Source organism: Mycothermus thermophilus (genome assembly GCF_041956435.1).
Source record: "Mycothermus thermophilus strain CBS 625.91 unplaced genomic scaffold VTJ04scaffold_1, whole genome shotgun sequence".
Taxonomy (NCBI): Eukaryota; Fungi; Ascomycota; class Sordariomycetes; order Sordariales; family Chaetomiaceae; genus Mycothermus; species Mycothermus thermophilus.
The window spans coordinates 1,518,322-1,532,720 of record NW_027191427.1 but is presented as its reverse complement, the minus strand read 5'-3'; the positions used below and the strand labels follow the sequence as shown (position 1 = coordinate 1,532,720).

The 14,399-nt window shown below is 57.1% G+C and overlaps 10 protein-coding genes across 10 annotated transcripts; 7 read left to right on the top strand and 3 right to left on the bottom strand.

Moving 5' to 3' along the window:
• Nucleotides 1-1,047: 1,047 nt before the first annotated feature.
• On the top strand, nt 1,048-3,936 carry VTJ04DRAFT_563 (uncharacterized protein; the record flags this gene model as incomplete). The annotated part of the gene is made up of 2 exons (XM_069363765.1): nt 1,048-3,101; nt 3,165-3,936. The coding sequence occupies 2 exons, from the start codon at nt 1,048-1,050 to the stop codon at nt 3,934-3,936; spliced, it is 2,826 nt and encodes a 941-aa protein (XP_069223173.1).
• Nucleotides 3,937-3,968: 32 nt separating this feature from the next.
• Nucleotides 3,969-4,493, top strand: VTJ04DRAFT_562 (uncharacterized protein; the record flags this gene model as incomplete). Its single annotated transcript, XM_069363754.1, has 2 exons — nt 3,969-4,223; nt 4,281-4,493. 2 exons carry the CDS (start codon nt 3,969-3,971, stop codon nt 4,491-4,493), a joined length of 468 nt encoding a protein of 155 aa, XP_069223172.1.
• Nucleotides 4,494-6,230: 1,737 nt separating this feature from the next.
• VTJ04DRAFT_561 (uncharacterized protein) lies at nt 6,231-6,752 on the top strand (the record flags this gene model as incomplete). Its single annotated transcript, XM_069363743.1, has 2 exons — nt 6,231-6,366; nt 6,502-6,752. The coding sequence occupies 2 exons, from the start codon at nt 6,231-6,233 to the stop codon at nt 6,750-6,752; spliced, it is 387 nt and encodes a 128-aa protein (XP_069223171.1).
• Nucleotides 6,753-6,836: 84 nt separating this feature from the next.
• On the top strand, nt 6,837-7,106 carry VTJ04DRAFT_560 (uncharacterized protein; the record flags this gene model as incomplete). The annotated part of the gene is made up of 1 exon (XM_069363732.1): nt 6,837-7,106. The coding sequence occupies one exon, from the start codon at nt 6,837-6,839 to the stop codon at nt 7,104-7,106; it is 270 nt and encodes an 89-aa protein (XP_069223170.1).
• A 315-nt stretch (nt 7,107-7,421) lies between these two features.
• VTJ04DRAFT_559 (60S ribosomal protein uL23) lies at nt 7,422-8,215 on the bottom strand (the record flags this gene model as incomplete). The annotated part of the gene is made up of 4 exons (XM_069363720.1): nt 7,422-7,509; nt 7,571-7,863; nt 7,925-7,989; nt 8,191-8,215. The coding sequence occupies 4 exons, from the start codon at nt 8,213-8,215 to the stop codon at nt 7,422-7,424; spliced, it is 471 nt and encodes a 156-aa protein (XP_069223169.1).
• A 324-nt stretch (nt 8,216-8,539) lies between these two features.
• Nucleotides 8,540-9,424, top strand: VTJ04DRAFT_558 (uncharacterized protein; the record flags this gene model as incomplete). The annotated part of the gene is made up of 1 exon (XM_069363709.1): nt 8,540-9,424. The coding sequence occupies one exon, from the start codon at nt 8,540-8,542 to the stop codon at nt 9,422-9,424; it is 885 nt and encodes a 294-aa protein (XP_069223168.1).
• A 275-nt stretch (nt 9,425-9,699) lies between these two features.
• Nucleotides 9,700-10,108, top strand: VTJ04DRAFT_557 (uncharacterized protein; the record flags this gene model as incomplete). Its single annotated transcript, XM_069363698.1, has 2 exons — nt 9,700-9,891; nt 10,061-10,108. The coding sequence occupies 2 exons, from the start codon at nt 9,700-9,702 to the stop codon at nt 10,106-10,108; spliced, it is 240 nt and encodes a 79-aa protein (XP_069223167.1).
• An 877-nt stretch (nt 10,109-10,985) lies between these two features.
• On the bottom strand, nt 10,986-11,210 carry VTJ04DRAFT_556 (uncharacterized protein; the record flags this gene model as incomplete). The annotated part of the gene is made up of 1 exon (XM_069363687.1): nt 10,986-11,210. One exon carries the CDS (start codon nt 11,208-11,210, stop codon nt 10,986-10,988), a length of 225 nt encoding a protein of 74 aa, XP_069223166.1.
• A 203-nt stretch (nt 11,211-11,413) lies between these two features.
• VTJ04DRAFT_555 (uncharacterized protein) lies at nt 11,414-13,148 on the bottom strand (the record flags this gene model as incomplete). The annotated part of the gene is made up of 3 exons (XM_069363676.1): nt 11,414-12,082; nt 12,829-12,869; nt 13,103-13,148. The coding sequence occupies 3 exons, from the start codon at nt 13,146-13,148 to the stop codon at nt 11,414-11,416; spliced, it is 756 nt and encodes a 251-aa protein (XP_069223165.1).
• Nucleotides 13,149-13,977: 829 nt separating this feature from the next.
• Nucleotides 13,978-14,217, top strand: VTJ04DRAFT_554 (uncharacterized protein; the record flags this gene model as incomplete). Its single annotated transcript, XM_069363665.1, has 1 exon — nt 13,978-14,217. One exon carries the CDS (start codon nt 13,978-13,980, stop codon nt 14,215-14,217), a length of 240 nt encoding a protein of 79 aa, XP_069223164.1.
• Between the last annotated feature and the right edge of the window lie 182 nt (nt 14,218-14,399).

Sequence of the window (14,399 nt, the reverse complement as noted above, 5' to 3'; positions counted from 1 at the left end):
ATCCGGCCAAAACTGCCCGGAGAAGCTGCCAGGGGGGGAGCTGCTCTGTGCCTATCGCAGCTCCCGAATCCCCCGAACCGTCGTTGCTAGTGGGCCGTTCAGGGCTCTCACCGTTGCTCTGAGCTCCAGGAAGCGGTCAGCGTAGTTCTCTCAGAGAAGAGAAACCAGGGGGCTGTGTTTGCGTCGCGATCCTCTCCCACCAAAAAAGGCGCAGCATCCACTTCTCTGCAACTCCTCTGGTGTTGCATGTTTCTCTCCTCGACGTTTCTCTCCCTCCTCCTCCCACACCACACACTCCTTTGACTCTCTACCACGAGGCAGTCAGTCCTCGGCCAAGGCGAAACACCAAGCTTGAGAGGCGACCCAGGCCGGCGGACACTAGGTCGTGTCCGAAATTAGGCGCCCGTGTCTCTCCAAGGTTGTCCGTGGTCTCTCCCGGCCCGTCCCATTTCCTTGGGATCGCATTGCATTCATTGGGCCCCGATGCTTCGTCTGCTTCGTCAAACGCCGGCCAACCTTCCCGCCGCCATGCTGCCTTGAATAATCTCTCTGCCTCTCTCAGTCACTCGTTTTTACCCACCAGGTCGTCGACCTCTTGTCTGTCGTTAAGCTCCAACTCATTGGGGTTGTCCTGTACACACCTGTACTACCACCATTTTTTTCTTCTCGGCGCACTCGTTTCCGCGCTCGTCTTCAACCACCTAGCTGCTTGAAGACGATTTTTGTTAATTTTTAATCGGTGTTGGATTTGCTGGACTGCCTTACCTCATCATCGCCCTCACACTCACACCTCACCTCACCTACACGACCACACTCTTTGACGCCACCAACGCCGGATCTCGATCGCTCATCACCACACTGCACGCACGACTCGCTATATGCTAGCAACCCCACCCCCTAATCCGATCCGATCGCACGCATGACCGATTCATGGGACGATTCTGACCGCCAACGACATCATCGTCCGAATCGGCCTCCTCTTCAATCCGAACCCAACTTTGACGGATTGATCTTTTTCAGTTTTCACCGACCTAGAATCTCAGCGCCATGTCGGCGCCGCCAGCCCGACATGGCCCGCCTACGCCCCTCAACACCGACCGAGCCAATTCCATGACCAGCAAACCGGGCATCCGCCTTGTGCGCTACTCGCCGCCCCGTCTCTCCGATGCCGACGAGCGCGCCCCTAGCCAGGCCTCATCCCGCGAGCATGCGGCCAGTCGAAGCTCTGGGAATTTCAGCGATCGCCTGCCCTCGGCGAGGTCGAGTTGGAGGGACGAACGAAGGGAAAGCTGTGCTTCCACCACCCTCCCGGGATCCGCATTGACTTCGCCATCGTCACCCGGCTTTTCATTGGCGAAGTCCGTGGACGAACAAGTTTCGGGGGTGAACCCCCTCGTCAGCCCCTCAATCGGATCGCGTGCTGCGCGATCCCCATCCCACTTCAGATCTCAGTCTGATATCTCGTCGAAAATTTGGTCTTCCGAGTCTCTCGAGGCCCGCCGCTCGAGGTTTGAGTCAGCCGCCAACAGAGAGTCATCCCAGCGCACGCGCTCCCAGTCGCGCCGACGCCTGCGCCTTGCCGTTCACCCCAACGGCACCTTCTCGCTGGTCCCCGACGAGCCCCAAAACGACTCCCGCGATAGTCTCGCTACGAGCAGTTTGGCAACGCCCGCCACTCCGTCCGCCTCCCGTTCTCCCAGCGCCCAGGATCGTCCTTCGCTGGACACATGGAGTGAACGGGGTCGCCGTGCGAGCACTCCTTTGACCGGCATCAGCACCAGCGTCCTCGACACGTGCGACACGCCCTTGTCGCAGGTTTCTTCCTCGACCGCCCACCCGCCAGCGCTGGCTGACGACCCGAGTTCCTCGTCGCCTTGGAACTATCGCCTCGTCAGCGGCGTGCGGAAGGTCCCCTCGACTTCTGAGAAGGGCAAGCAGGCCGCGTACAACACCTCGACCGCGTCGTCCGAAACCCAGCTTGCGACCCTTCCCGAGAGCCCGAGCCCGACCCCGGAGGACCAGAAGGAGGAGGAGGACGACGACAACACTCCCACCCGCTCCGTTCTGCCGAAGCCCTCGTTCGTTTCCGAGCTGTCCAACCAGTCCGTCGAGACCATTTCCGAGACGACCAACTACAAGGTGTATGGGCGCGCCACTGTCGCGGCACAGGAATCTAACGACAGCCTTCTCTTCAACGAAACCAGCCAATCCAACTGGGAGATCCTCGGCCAGTCATCCCCTGCTGCACCGCTTCCGAGCGGCCCGCCCTCAATCCTCACCGTCGACGACAGCGAGAAGAACTACGTCGTTCACGGCACCCCTTCGGAATCTTCAGCGTCCGTCGGCACCGTCGTCCGTCACCCTCCGCGGCCTGCCGATTCCGAAGAGAGCCTGCCCATCGCGCCCCTCCGGCCGACTAAGAGGAGGTCGAACGAGCGCTTCGGCTACTACAAGCAGCGCTCGCGCGAGACCCTCCGCTCCCGCACCGGTTCCTTCCAGTCCGTCAAGAGCTTTACCCCCTCTGCCACTTCGAGTCTCGACCCCTCGTCTTCGGGCCCCGCGCAAATTAACCTCCCATGGACCATCCCTGAAACCACCCAGGCCGACACCTCTAGCCCTCCCGCCAGCCCCACGGGAACGACTTCGCCGCGTCTACCGGCACCCATGCTCCGGTCACACCCCACCAATCAATGGAGCTCGAAGCTCTCCACCGTCATGTCCGAAAGCGAGCCCGGCAGCGACCCGGCGCGGTCCGTCTCGCCGCTCTCCAATTCCACCAGCGGCCCGGAACGCCATCGCCGCGGGAGCAGCACCGGTTGGGTCAGCTCCATGTACAGCCACCGCCAGATGGCCAGCATTTCGTCTTCCATCGCCGAGCAGCTTAACGAGTCTCTCGAGCAGCCCCAGCCGACTCACGCGCGGGCCCAGGTCCGCATGGTGCGTGACCAGGACGAGCACGGCGATGGCTTGGCTGATCTGGACCACCGCCCCTCCAGGACGGGACTGTCCGCGATGTTCAATAACGGGTCGAACTGGACCCTGCACTCCGGCTCCAGCTCGCGCTGCAACAGCTTCACCTCGTCCATTCCCGCCTGGGCTAGGTACGTTTTACTGGGATATAGCCTCCTGTCTGTCTCCTCATCTTGTCTGACACCAGTTCGCAGGGTTTACTACGGCTCCGGCGAGCGGCGCTTCCTGGGCCGCAAGCCCTCCTTCCTCGCCATGTCTGACGTCTCCGAGAGCCGCCCGTCATCTTCGGGCGTCCCGGCTCGCAGCGAGTCGCCCAGCTCCGAGAACTTCCCCACGACCCTCTTCAGCCCGCGCAAGCGCCCGCACCAGCATCAGCACTCGCAAACCTCTGTTGCTGCTGCGGCCGCCGGCCGCGACTCGATGGAAATCACCCCCGCACCTCCCGCCGGCACCTCGACCCTTCAGCCCCCTCAACCCACCCACCAGCCCGAGTATTATGGCGTGTTCAGGACGATCCGGCAAAAGACGAGCAGCATCTGGTCCCCGCACCTCTACGCCGACCGGCGCGCCAACAGGTTCAGCATGTGGGAGCCGCCCAAGGTGACCTGGACCGAAGAGCCGGGCCTCTTTGGCCGGCGCAACGTGCAGGTGTTTCTCTTTGTCGTCGGTTTCATCTTCCCCTTCGCGTGGATGGTGGCCGCGTTTCTCCCGCTTCCGCCGAGGCCGGTGGACGGCGAGATGTCGTCGACGGGCAAGGGCAAGGATGTGGAGGAGGGTAACCCGGATAGGGAAACCCAGGCCCGCGCTCGCCGGAAGAAGTGGAGGGAATATACGGTGCATGAGATGCGCTATGAAAGCGCCCGGTGGTGGAGGAATCTCAATCGGATCATGTCGGTTTTGGGGTTCATGCTGATTGGGGCGATGATTGCGTTGGCGGTGGTTGGCTCGAGGCAGGGATGGACTTAGTCGCCTCGATCATCAATTGGGAGTTTTGGGGTATGGGAAGTATATACGAACGGACGGACGCATGGCCTTTTTTTCGGGTGGCTGGATGGTTCTACACACACATACACACACACTACGACCGCTTACGACCGCTTTGGCAACGACTGGGAATAGAAAGACGGAGTCGGCTTTTTTGTGCTTCCATCATCTCTCTACGTTCCTCACCTCGCCACGGTTTCTCTCATTTTTTGTTTACTTTGGGGGAGAGGGCAGCGGGCAGGCAGGCAAACAGGCAGGCTGTGGTTTATGTCGTTGTCGCTCTTTCTCTCTCCATGTCCGGTGATCATGGAACGGAACGCCTTTAGACTCAGACTCGTCGGCCGTCACCGCCGCTACGACCACCTACGATCACGACGACTATTGTTTTCTCGGACACACACACACACTCTCTCTCGCTAAACACCACCAAGAAACAAACAAACAAACCCGTTCATTTCAAGACATCGACCGACTTCGCCTTCGGTCTTCGACGTGCTGGACTTGCCGGCTATACATTAACCTTTTCCTTTCTCGTTTGACCATCTTATTTTTTTAAAAACTATTTTCGACTTCTTTTTGTGTGTATTATCATTATTTCCTTTTTTTTCCCCGGATCGGACTGGATTTGGTCACCCTGTCCGCCGGGACAATAGTTCTGAGCTGAAGCTTGACCAGAATCGCTCTTGTTAGGAGGGCTTTTTGGTCAGCTATTCATTCATTCATGAGGTATTTTTTTCGGAGGAGGGGCAGGAGATAAATTTCTGGGAAGGGAAGGGAAAGGATACCCCTGTGCGTTTTGGTGGGGTTTGGTGTTTCTTGCTTTCTTTTCTGTTGAGTTTTGTTGTTGGAATCGGTGTATCTTCTAGGAAGGGGGAGGGAAATCTTGGCGATTTTTTTTCTTGACGACAAAAAATTCCTTTTGTTTCATGATGATGGTTGTTTTCCGTTTACTTACCACCACACTTTCTTCCTTCTCTCTGTTTGGCCTGGTTGGTTGGTTGGATGTTCTGTCGTTACTCACTTGGTTGAGGAATGTGAGCAGACAACTAGGCAACTCCAGGTCAGCGGAAGGGAGAGAGAAAGGGTGTTTCCTTCTTTTTATTAACGGATTAATGATTTGATGATTCTTACTACTTTTGTTCCCTTTGGGTTTCTATACCTACTTGCCTACCTACCTACCTACCGGGCGCGGTAGTGTGTAACACCTAGTTGCTAGTTTTCCTTCTTTTTGTTTGTTACCTAGGTAGGTAGGTTGGGTTGTCCAGCCCCCTCCAGTGGCTGAGTGACCGACTGACTGACTGGAATTGGTCAGACAGTCCAGTCTGGGGGGTGTCTGAGGAGGTTGAGGTTTGAGAGAACGGGTGGGTTTGTTGGTTGGTGATGGTGTGGTGAGAGGGGGAATGTTGGTTTATTGTTTGTTGAGGGGGAGAGTAGTGGGATGATGATGATGTTGATGTTCATGAGGATGGTTGCGGAGGCTGGGCTGGGTTGGTTGTGTTGTAGGAGTAGGAGTAGGGGTAATGCAATATCAGGCAGGAGCTGCTTGCTCTCGAACGGTTTCCAGGTTGTCCATTTGCTGTGAATATTTCTTGCCTCTGTTGTTTTTGCATTTGGCTGCCAGACTGTAATGCCTCTCAGTTCAGGGAAGTACGTGACCTTATGTATGGAGCCATATCTCCGGAATCTCACCCAACCTGGCTGTTAAGCTAACGAAGAAAAGAGTCCATCCCTTTCATGTTGATGGCCTGGAATTATGCACATCCTTTGCGCGCCATACATATCTTAATCACTATCACATTCATCCACATGGTCTGGAGATGTCCCTGAATCTCCATGCCTCGCCATGCTTCAGTTCTCCCAGGTGGTGTTACATTACGAAGAATAATGCACAAGACTGACATAAATTTTATTAAATATAATTCAAGTTAAAACTCGAAGATATGCATTGTCCGTCAAAGAACATCAAGAGGTGGTAGGCCTAGGTTGGTTGAAGTGGTAACTGAGTTGAGTGTGGAGACCCACCCCGGCGTCCAAGCTGTGACGGCCTGTAAGTGGTTGGCCAATTGCTCGGCGGCGCTGGAAGTTCGCTTGGTGGTCCATCAAAAAGTTGAACCACACGCCTGCTTTGCGATCACCACCACTCTATCAACCCTCAACGGACAACCTGGAACTTACCTACCAGTCCCTACCTAGGTAGCTCGGCGTCAATCACCAGTGCTTCAGCTATCCCTCCACACCTTTCTCACCTACCCCCCTCCACTACCCCGCCAGCAAAAATGTCCGGCTCGTCCTCCATGGACAGGATCCTCGCCCAACAAGGCGACCTCGACCTGAAAAACGTCAGCGAGAAGGACCAGGCCGAGCTGGCCCAGCGGCTGGCGGCTGAGATGAAGCGGCTTGAGGTGCAGAACCGTATGTTTTTCTTCTCCTTTCCGTCCCTCCCGGTCCCTCCTAATACTACGCACGCTCTTCATACCTAGTTATCTAGTCACCACCACCGCCATCTCGCTGGCCCATTCTAACCAGTCCATCAAATGAATGACTTAGAAACCCACACCCTCACCTCCATGTGCTGGAAGAAATGCATCGCCAAGTCTCCCTCCAGCTCAGCGTCCTCGGGCTCAACAACCTCGAGTTTCTTCGGCCTCGGCGGCAGCAAGTCCTCCATCAGCCCAGAGCTCGACTCGACCGAGCGGCAGTGCCTGGCCAACTGCGTCGAACGGTTCCTGGACGCCAATTTCGCGACGCTGCAGCATCTGAGGACGCTGCAGAAACAGATGGGAGGAGGAGGACATTAATTCGGTGAAGGAAGGGTGTTTGTTGGTGACGGACAGGGCAGACGGGTTTCTTAGAGGAAGATGAAGGAGAAGCCCTAGTGATCCATGGAGGGCCGCGGGCCCGACGCGGTGGCGGTCGGATCTTTCTGGGCAGTTGGACGTCCTAGAGGAAGGACTCCCGGTTACATCTACACATATACACATGGAAGGGAACTTTGTGGCATCCTCGCTGGTCCTCGAGCGGGCCGAGACAGCGGTAGCCGGCTTCCAATGAGCCCGATGACATGGACATTAGCCATTATTCGGGAAACCTGGGATAATGCCTGGTTAGGCCGGATGTGCTGGCGGATGTTTGGCAGGGCTGGTGCTTGCTAGCACCGTGTACTACTATACTGCGACGAACATAGATTCCACTCTGGAGATACCATGGGCCAGGGAGAGACGAATTGGACGTCATGGATGAACGGTACACGGCAGGCGGAGGAAGGCAAGCATAATCACCGCGTCACAAGAGGCAAATCTCACAAAGAACCCCTGATAAACGGACAGGACGGCACCAGGACATGTCAATTCGTTTCATTGCAATCAATGACCCAATCCCTGGTATATGACGCCGAGCGAAATGCAAACCATGTCCCATTCCATGCCGACCCTATTTTTGTTTTCCGCTTTCCACACCAAAACACCCGTTTAGACGAGGCCGAGCTTGGTAGCAGCAATGTCGAGAGCATCAACATCGGGAGTGAGGCGGGCAAAGGCCTTCTTGGTGCCGTCAGGGCTGTTATTCAATGTTAGCAGCAGCATTCCAACGATCAATGACACTTTCTTGGACCACATACCGGATCAGGGTGTTGATCTTGACGGTGTCGATGTCATAGAGCTTCTTCAGGGCCTGCTTGATCTGGGCCTTGTTCGCCTTGACGTCGACGATGAAGACGAGGGTGTTCTGCTCCTCAATCTTCTTCAGGGCGCCCTCGGTGTTGAGGGGGTGGATGATGACCTTGTGCTCATCCAGGCGAGGGGCGTGCGGGACCGACTTGCGCGGGTACTTGGGGGCGCGCGACAGGACGAGGGTCTTGGGGCGGTGGAAGGTGGTCGAGGTCCTGACCTTGGTCTTCTTGTGCGAGTGCACCTGCGGAGGTTGTCAGCACCTGTCTGAGCTTCTCCTCGGTTCTAGCATCATCAAAACTTACACCCTTGAGGGCGGCCTGGGCAGCCTTCTTGGCCTGAGCGCCCTTGGCAGCCTTGGAGGCGCCGCCTGTTACCAAGCAAAGAGAGTCGTCAGTAAAGCATTCGCCTGAACAAGGGGAAGACCCGACTTGTCCAAACTCGCAAAATCTGCTGCTGCTTTACATGCGATCACCTCGCCGCCGCGGCGACGATGGCGACGGCGGCGAGGGCGCGCATGGAGCGACGGCCGAATTCTTGAGTTGCCAGGTCCATAGAGGCGCTCATGTACCTTTCTTAACGTCCTTGGGAGCCATTTCTGGTGGTTGGTGTCGGCGCTGGGCGAAGTTGTCGATCGGTCGAAGATGGAGGAGGAATGCTGGGAATTTCGAGAATTTTTGAGAAATTGTGTGTGAATTGGAGCGATTGGCGGCTGGTGCTGTGGCTGGAGTGGGGCCAATCAGCCAATGGGCGCCGAACGGGAGTTGTGGCTGAAGCTGGGTTTGTGGTATCGATAGCTACGATAAGATAAAGATTTCTTGGGAACGCACACAGCAACGAGGCAACGACAACGACAACTCAGTACTCGACAACCACACTCGACGACGATCCCAAATCTGAGCACACGGTACGGCACCCTCATGGCAGCCAAAAGGAAACGGCCAAAAAGCCTGTCGGCCGGACGACCCCCTGTGGCTCACCGTGCCAAGTCCATGTCGCGGAGCGCAACCAAGGCCCTCATCAACAAGCACCACCTGCTGCAGAAGAGGAAGCGCCAGGCCATGGCAAAGGGAGACATGGTCGAAGTCGCTGCAATCGACGCTGAGATAGAGGCCCTCGGCGGCTTGAAGACGTACCAGGAGGCCAGTCTTCAAGGACAGCGGCAGGACCGAGGAGGGGACAGCTCCCGAATTCTCATGCAGTGGCTGACTCCGTGCCTCTCGACTCGCTCGCAGCAGCGGCAGCAGCAGGATTCGGAGCGCCGCCGCCTATCCATGCTCGAGGTCGGCGCCCTCAGCACCCAGAATGCATGCTCCAAGAGCGGCCACTTCGACATTGTCCGGATCGACCTCAACAGCCAGGGAGACGGCATCCTGCAGCAGGACTTCATGGAGCGGCCTCTCCCGCGTGACGAGTCGGAGCGGTTCGACATCATCTCTCTCTCGCTCGTTCTCAACTACGTCCCCGAACCCAAGGACAGGGGGGAAATGCTTCGCCGGACGACGCAGTTCCTGCGTGCTCCCGGCGGCTACGTCGGCGACGACCCTCAGGTGGCTGCCAATTTCCCCAGTCTCTTCCTCGTCTTGCCGGCGCCGTGCGTGACCAACTCGCGATACCTGGACGAGGAACGGCTGGGCGCCATCATGGAATCCCTCGGATACGTCAAGGTGGCCTCCAAGATGACCCAACGGCTGGTCTATTACCTGTGGCGGCTGAACAAGGTCTGCAAGGAAAAGGCTTCGTTCCCAAAGAAGGAGATCCGGTCCGGGTCAACGCGCAACAACTTTGCGGTGGTCTTGAGCTGAATGATGGTCACCGGGTCGACCCGAGATATGTTCAGCATCCCGAAGACTCAGGCATCAGGAAGTCCTGCCTGCATCTACATTCACGGATTGCCTCATTCGGCATGCCGCCAGTGTCCTTGCCTCCCTATCACCGCCGTTCACACCGCGACACACCATCGCGTCCTCCTGATCAGTCTTCTTGAGAAGATTTTTGCTGCCGACTTGCACTTACAGTCGCACTTCGGCTGAGTCGGGACGACGAAGCGGCTTGGTCTGCTGATCAAACCCAATCGTCCATGCCCAAGCCATGCATTCAGCTGCAAGTCGAGTGGCCGGTCGAGGACCGGACATTCTTGGGCCCTGTCGTGTTCAATTTTCACACGCCATGGCATCGGTATCCCCCGCGCGCACGGGCTGGAGATCGGGAATCCGGACCTTTGCAGGACGGACAGGGAAAGTGGCTCCCGATCTCCAAGACGTCACGATCAGTACGTAACACACCCACCACGATCGAGGGACCTGGGCTCGAACAACTTGGATACAAACCACATCAGCCTCTGAGCCAGAGTTATGAAGCTCAGTGGGAATTTGCATGACTCTCTACATGGCATTGTCTGACTCGCGCTTCTGTCAGCAAAGTGCTGACTTGGGGCACAGGTCAGAAAGAAATCCCCCGCAGTAACCAGAAATAGCAAGCATCCCTAAGGTGACCCCTTCTCTCCCCATGGGGGACGGGTGAGTGGAAGTCGGAGTGGCGAGGGCTGGGCTGCAAACGGCCGCAACCATAGCCACTCTGGCCTTTCGGTCTGTCGTCGGTCGTCCATGGGATTCGGGATCTCCCAATACATTGGTTCTCCTGGACCAATGTCCCGCGCATACGTAGCCCGGCAGATGGACAGGTAAAAGTCCTAAACAACAACAATAACAACATCAGGAGACACCTTCGTCCCATCCACGCAAACATTGGGCTCCAAAGCCACCGAAGGTTGAATGGAGGAGGCGATCAACAATGGAACCAAACCAGCCTAATTGACGCACCTAACCGCACATCAAGGGACCCCGTGATGATGTTCTGAATTGAGTTGGGCCCTGGCCAAGATGATCAGATGACAAGGTCGCCGTCCCAGGGGATACAGACCTACCTCCCGGTATCTCCTGCGGGGTGCAGGCCAGCCACACCTGGGTTAGCGGCTGGCTGCAGTCCTGAGGGGTAAACGTTTGCCTCCTACTCCGTACTAGCAGCAAAGGGAACTAACGCTGGCGTCTTGGCGCTCCCAAGGTGACGTTTGTTGGGATTTTCTTTTTCTACTGAAGTGCACTACCCGGTGACTTCACTTGACCGACATCAATTGTGATGAGACGAGCGTCAGGTCCCAACGCCGAGGAGGAGGGTCGGTCGCGTGAGACGGCGATGGCCTATCGGAGTTTTTGTGATGTCGTTGGGACTGTTTTGTTTGTGGAGTTGAGGCTTACTACACTACACCGTGAAACTGGGGTAGGTCCGCTAGCTCAGTCAGGGGTTCGGAGTTCGGTGGAGGGGCGGACATGGGATTCAACAACATGGGCGAGCATAGCAAACACATTACATCACAAACATCACCGGGTTGAGCGAAAAGAAAACACACCGGAAGCCCAATGCATTAAGCATCTCCCACCAAACAGTTGGCCATCCATCTGGCATCCTATTTTCGGCACCTGTGCCAGCCACCCAAGTACCCGACTGCCAGCGTGACATCGCCACGAGATCGGCTCCATTCAGACGGGACTCCGTGATGCCGACGGACGGTCCGTATCTGGCGGTGTCCATGATGGTTGATGGTAACCTTATTTTATCGGACAGAGAGAGTGAGGGGAGAGATGGAGTAAACCCCGCCGTTGGTATCAATCAATCGGACCATCTACGTAGGATCTCCCTTCCAACTCCGATACCAACCCCCACGGGTCTCGCACTAGTAGTAGTACCAGCGTGCCATGACGACGGGATGGGAGGCCGCATCCCAGGTCAGGTAGCTAGAGCTCATCGAAGCTCCTAATGACCCTCTCCCTCCCCCTCACCTCATCACTCAGCGGCGCGTTGCCGGGCCGTTCGACGACAAAGCTCTGCAGGCCCGCCTCCTTGGCGGCCTCGACCTCTTTCACGTTGTCGCTGAGGAAGAGCCATTCCTCGGCGGGGACTTGTTCGACGTTTTCGTCGCTGGCAACAATCCGCCGGTAGCTTTCTGCCTCCGTCTTGGGGCCGGCGTTGACCGTGTCGAACCACCCGCTAATGCGCGGTCGCAAGTCGGAGGGTTCGGCGTCGGTGTGCCCGAAGAAGAGCTTTTGCGCGGGGACGGAACCGCTGGAGTAGATCATCACTTTGACCTTATTCTTTCCCCCCTCTTCTTCCTCCTTACTCTGTCCCCAACCGGACTCGGTCCACTGCACAATCTTGGGCGCCACGTCCGGGAACAGCGGCGCGCGCAGCTCGCCCGACGCGTAGCCGCTCTCCCAGAGGTAGCCCTGCAACGACTTGAGGTAGGCGATCTTGACGTCGCGCGCCATGAGATCGCGGACGTGCGCGAGCAGGGCGTCCGGAGAGGAGGCGTGCTCAGCCGGGAAGGCCTGGCGGTAGGGAAGGAAGGTTGGGGAGTCCCATTCCCGTTGGAGCGTGCCTGGGAGAGCGGAGAGGGCGTAGGGGAACTAAACGTGAGGCGGGTTGAGGTGGGTGGTTAGTATGTACCTAGCTAGGTATGGATGTACTATGGGTTTGGATGTTTAGAGTCTGGTGATGCTTGTGCTTGTGTTTGTGCTTGTATTTGTGCTTGTGTGTCTGGGAGGTGAGAAGGTTGATGGCGTAAGTGAGTGTTCAAGGGGTATGTGTGAGAGCCTGCGTAAGTCCCAGCCCGCCATTCCGCAAAACCATTACTCAATGGTGTATCCCATCCTGCCCTCATCCGCCTCAGCGAGCTATGTTGTTCCCTGTGTATGACGGCCGAGAAAGAGAAACAGCCGAGAGTATAACGAGGACGAGGCGAGTTGGTACAATGGCCGAAGGCTGATCCAGCCATGTCATTCCCACGGCGACCAGGTCGCCGTCTTCCAGCCACCGATGTCACCCAGCTCCCCTTGTCCACGTTGCTGCTGGGTTGAGACTCCGGTAACCGTAGCAGAGAGGCAGGGACGTAGGAAGACGGACTAGCCAGTACTAGCTCAGACCTTGCAAAGGATGAGGAGGCTGGGAAGGCTGGGATTGTTGTGGAAGGCAGTCTGGATAAGGCTGACGTGGACAAGGAGGGAATGCTATGGAACGGCACCGGGAAACAGGATTTGGGACGGGATAGTCTGGGGGAACGGGACCGGGACGGAGGTTGGGCTGGGTTGGGTTGGACAACACACCAGCCTCCTTCCCGAGATGGGTTGCTCGTGATGTGTTTTCATCGACTCACAAGGACGTCCTTGACGAATGAGATGGGACAGACGGTGCCCTCTGCTCGAGGAGTCGGGAAGCGAGTCCGCGCATGTTAGCCAACCGGCATCAAAAGCGTGGATGGGGAAGTGTGAGATCCTGTGAGAAGCATGCAACATGACCATGCGGCCCCGGGGAAGGGGTCCGGGCTGTACCCCGGAAACATAGGAAAACATGAAAGACGAAGACCAAACAAGACAGCAGCAACATAACACAACAACAACACACAGAGAATCGGCATGTCTCGTACATACCAATGTCGAGGAGCACAATCCGGGGTTGCTTGATTGGGGTGGCCATGGCTTCAATAAGGGTGATCTATTGGTCGTTTGGATTACTTGGTCCGGGACGTCCAGTGAGGCCGGCGTCGAGGAGCAACCAGGTGGACGGCCAGTCGGAATCGGCGTCGGCGGTGGGTTCTCGGAGCGAGCCGGCCGAAGGTGGGGGCGGGGCGCGCACGAGGACGGGGCTGACCGCCGGCAGGATGGGACAATAGGACAAAATTCGATCCCGGGCCTTAATCGCACTTTGGTAATGCCGTGTGATTGCCGTGGCTTGCTCTGTGTGGTGGCGATGGAGGTGGTGGTGGCTAGTTGGATCAGGCGGTGAGAAAAAAAAAACTGAAGAAGGCTTTTTTTTTGCTCTGCAGAAGCCCTCTGAGTGGATCGCTACACCAAAAGTTTATGGCCCGACCCGTTGGCCGCGTCCCTGTGCATGATCAAGCAGCAAACACATGAGACGAAGTTACATCGAAAGCATGCACGCGCGGCCCCCGTGCAGCTCGCTTCGCGGGTTGGGGTTGACAACGGCGTTTTGTTGGACTTGAAGCTCTTTATGGATCCAGTAGATGCCCAAGACGAAAGGCGGTCAAGAAGGACAGGAGACACGGGAAGCTGTGAGAAGCATCCATCACCTCATTGCTATGTGGGTGTGATGCGCCCAACATGCGACTTGGAGACGAGGTGGGAGCTAAGTTGGATGTTGATGCGACGCGACAATGGTTTGCAGCAGCACATGGAGCACAGCACATGGCTCACCGCCCATCCCGCATTGTGCTTAGCCGTCGTTGCCGTTGAGTGAGTGCAGTGCACCTGAACTCCGGAATCCGGGGCTGAGTGGGACGAGTTTGATGGATCCCCGAACGGAGCCAAGCACCGTCCCGGCCACGCCGGCACCGAGCAAGTTTGGTGAGGCGTCCAGTCCGTCCACCGTCCCCCGTCTCCGGGACACCACAAGCATGCCAAGACTTGCCCGCCAATTTGTTTTTCCAGGTCAAGCAGCTCCCAAGCAACAGGATCCCAAACCTCGTCCCGTGCTGCTGCTGCACTGGATAGATGCACGGCACAGGAGAGCTGGCGGCGTCCCCTAGGGACTTTTCTAACTTAGCTGCAGCGACCGAGCCATTCCCTTGCAGCGGCAAAATAGACCTCAATTCATGCGGCAACCTGCAACAACACAAGCGATGGCCCTCTGTTGGAGGGAGGACAGAGTCGGGGGGGGACCATGGTGTCGTCGTCCTTCGAAACATGGCTCGACATCGACTGCCGAACC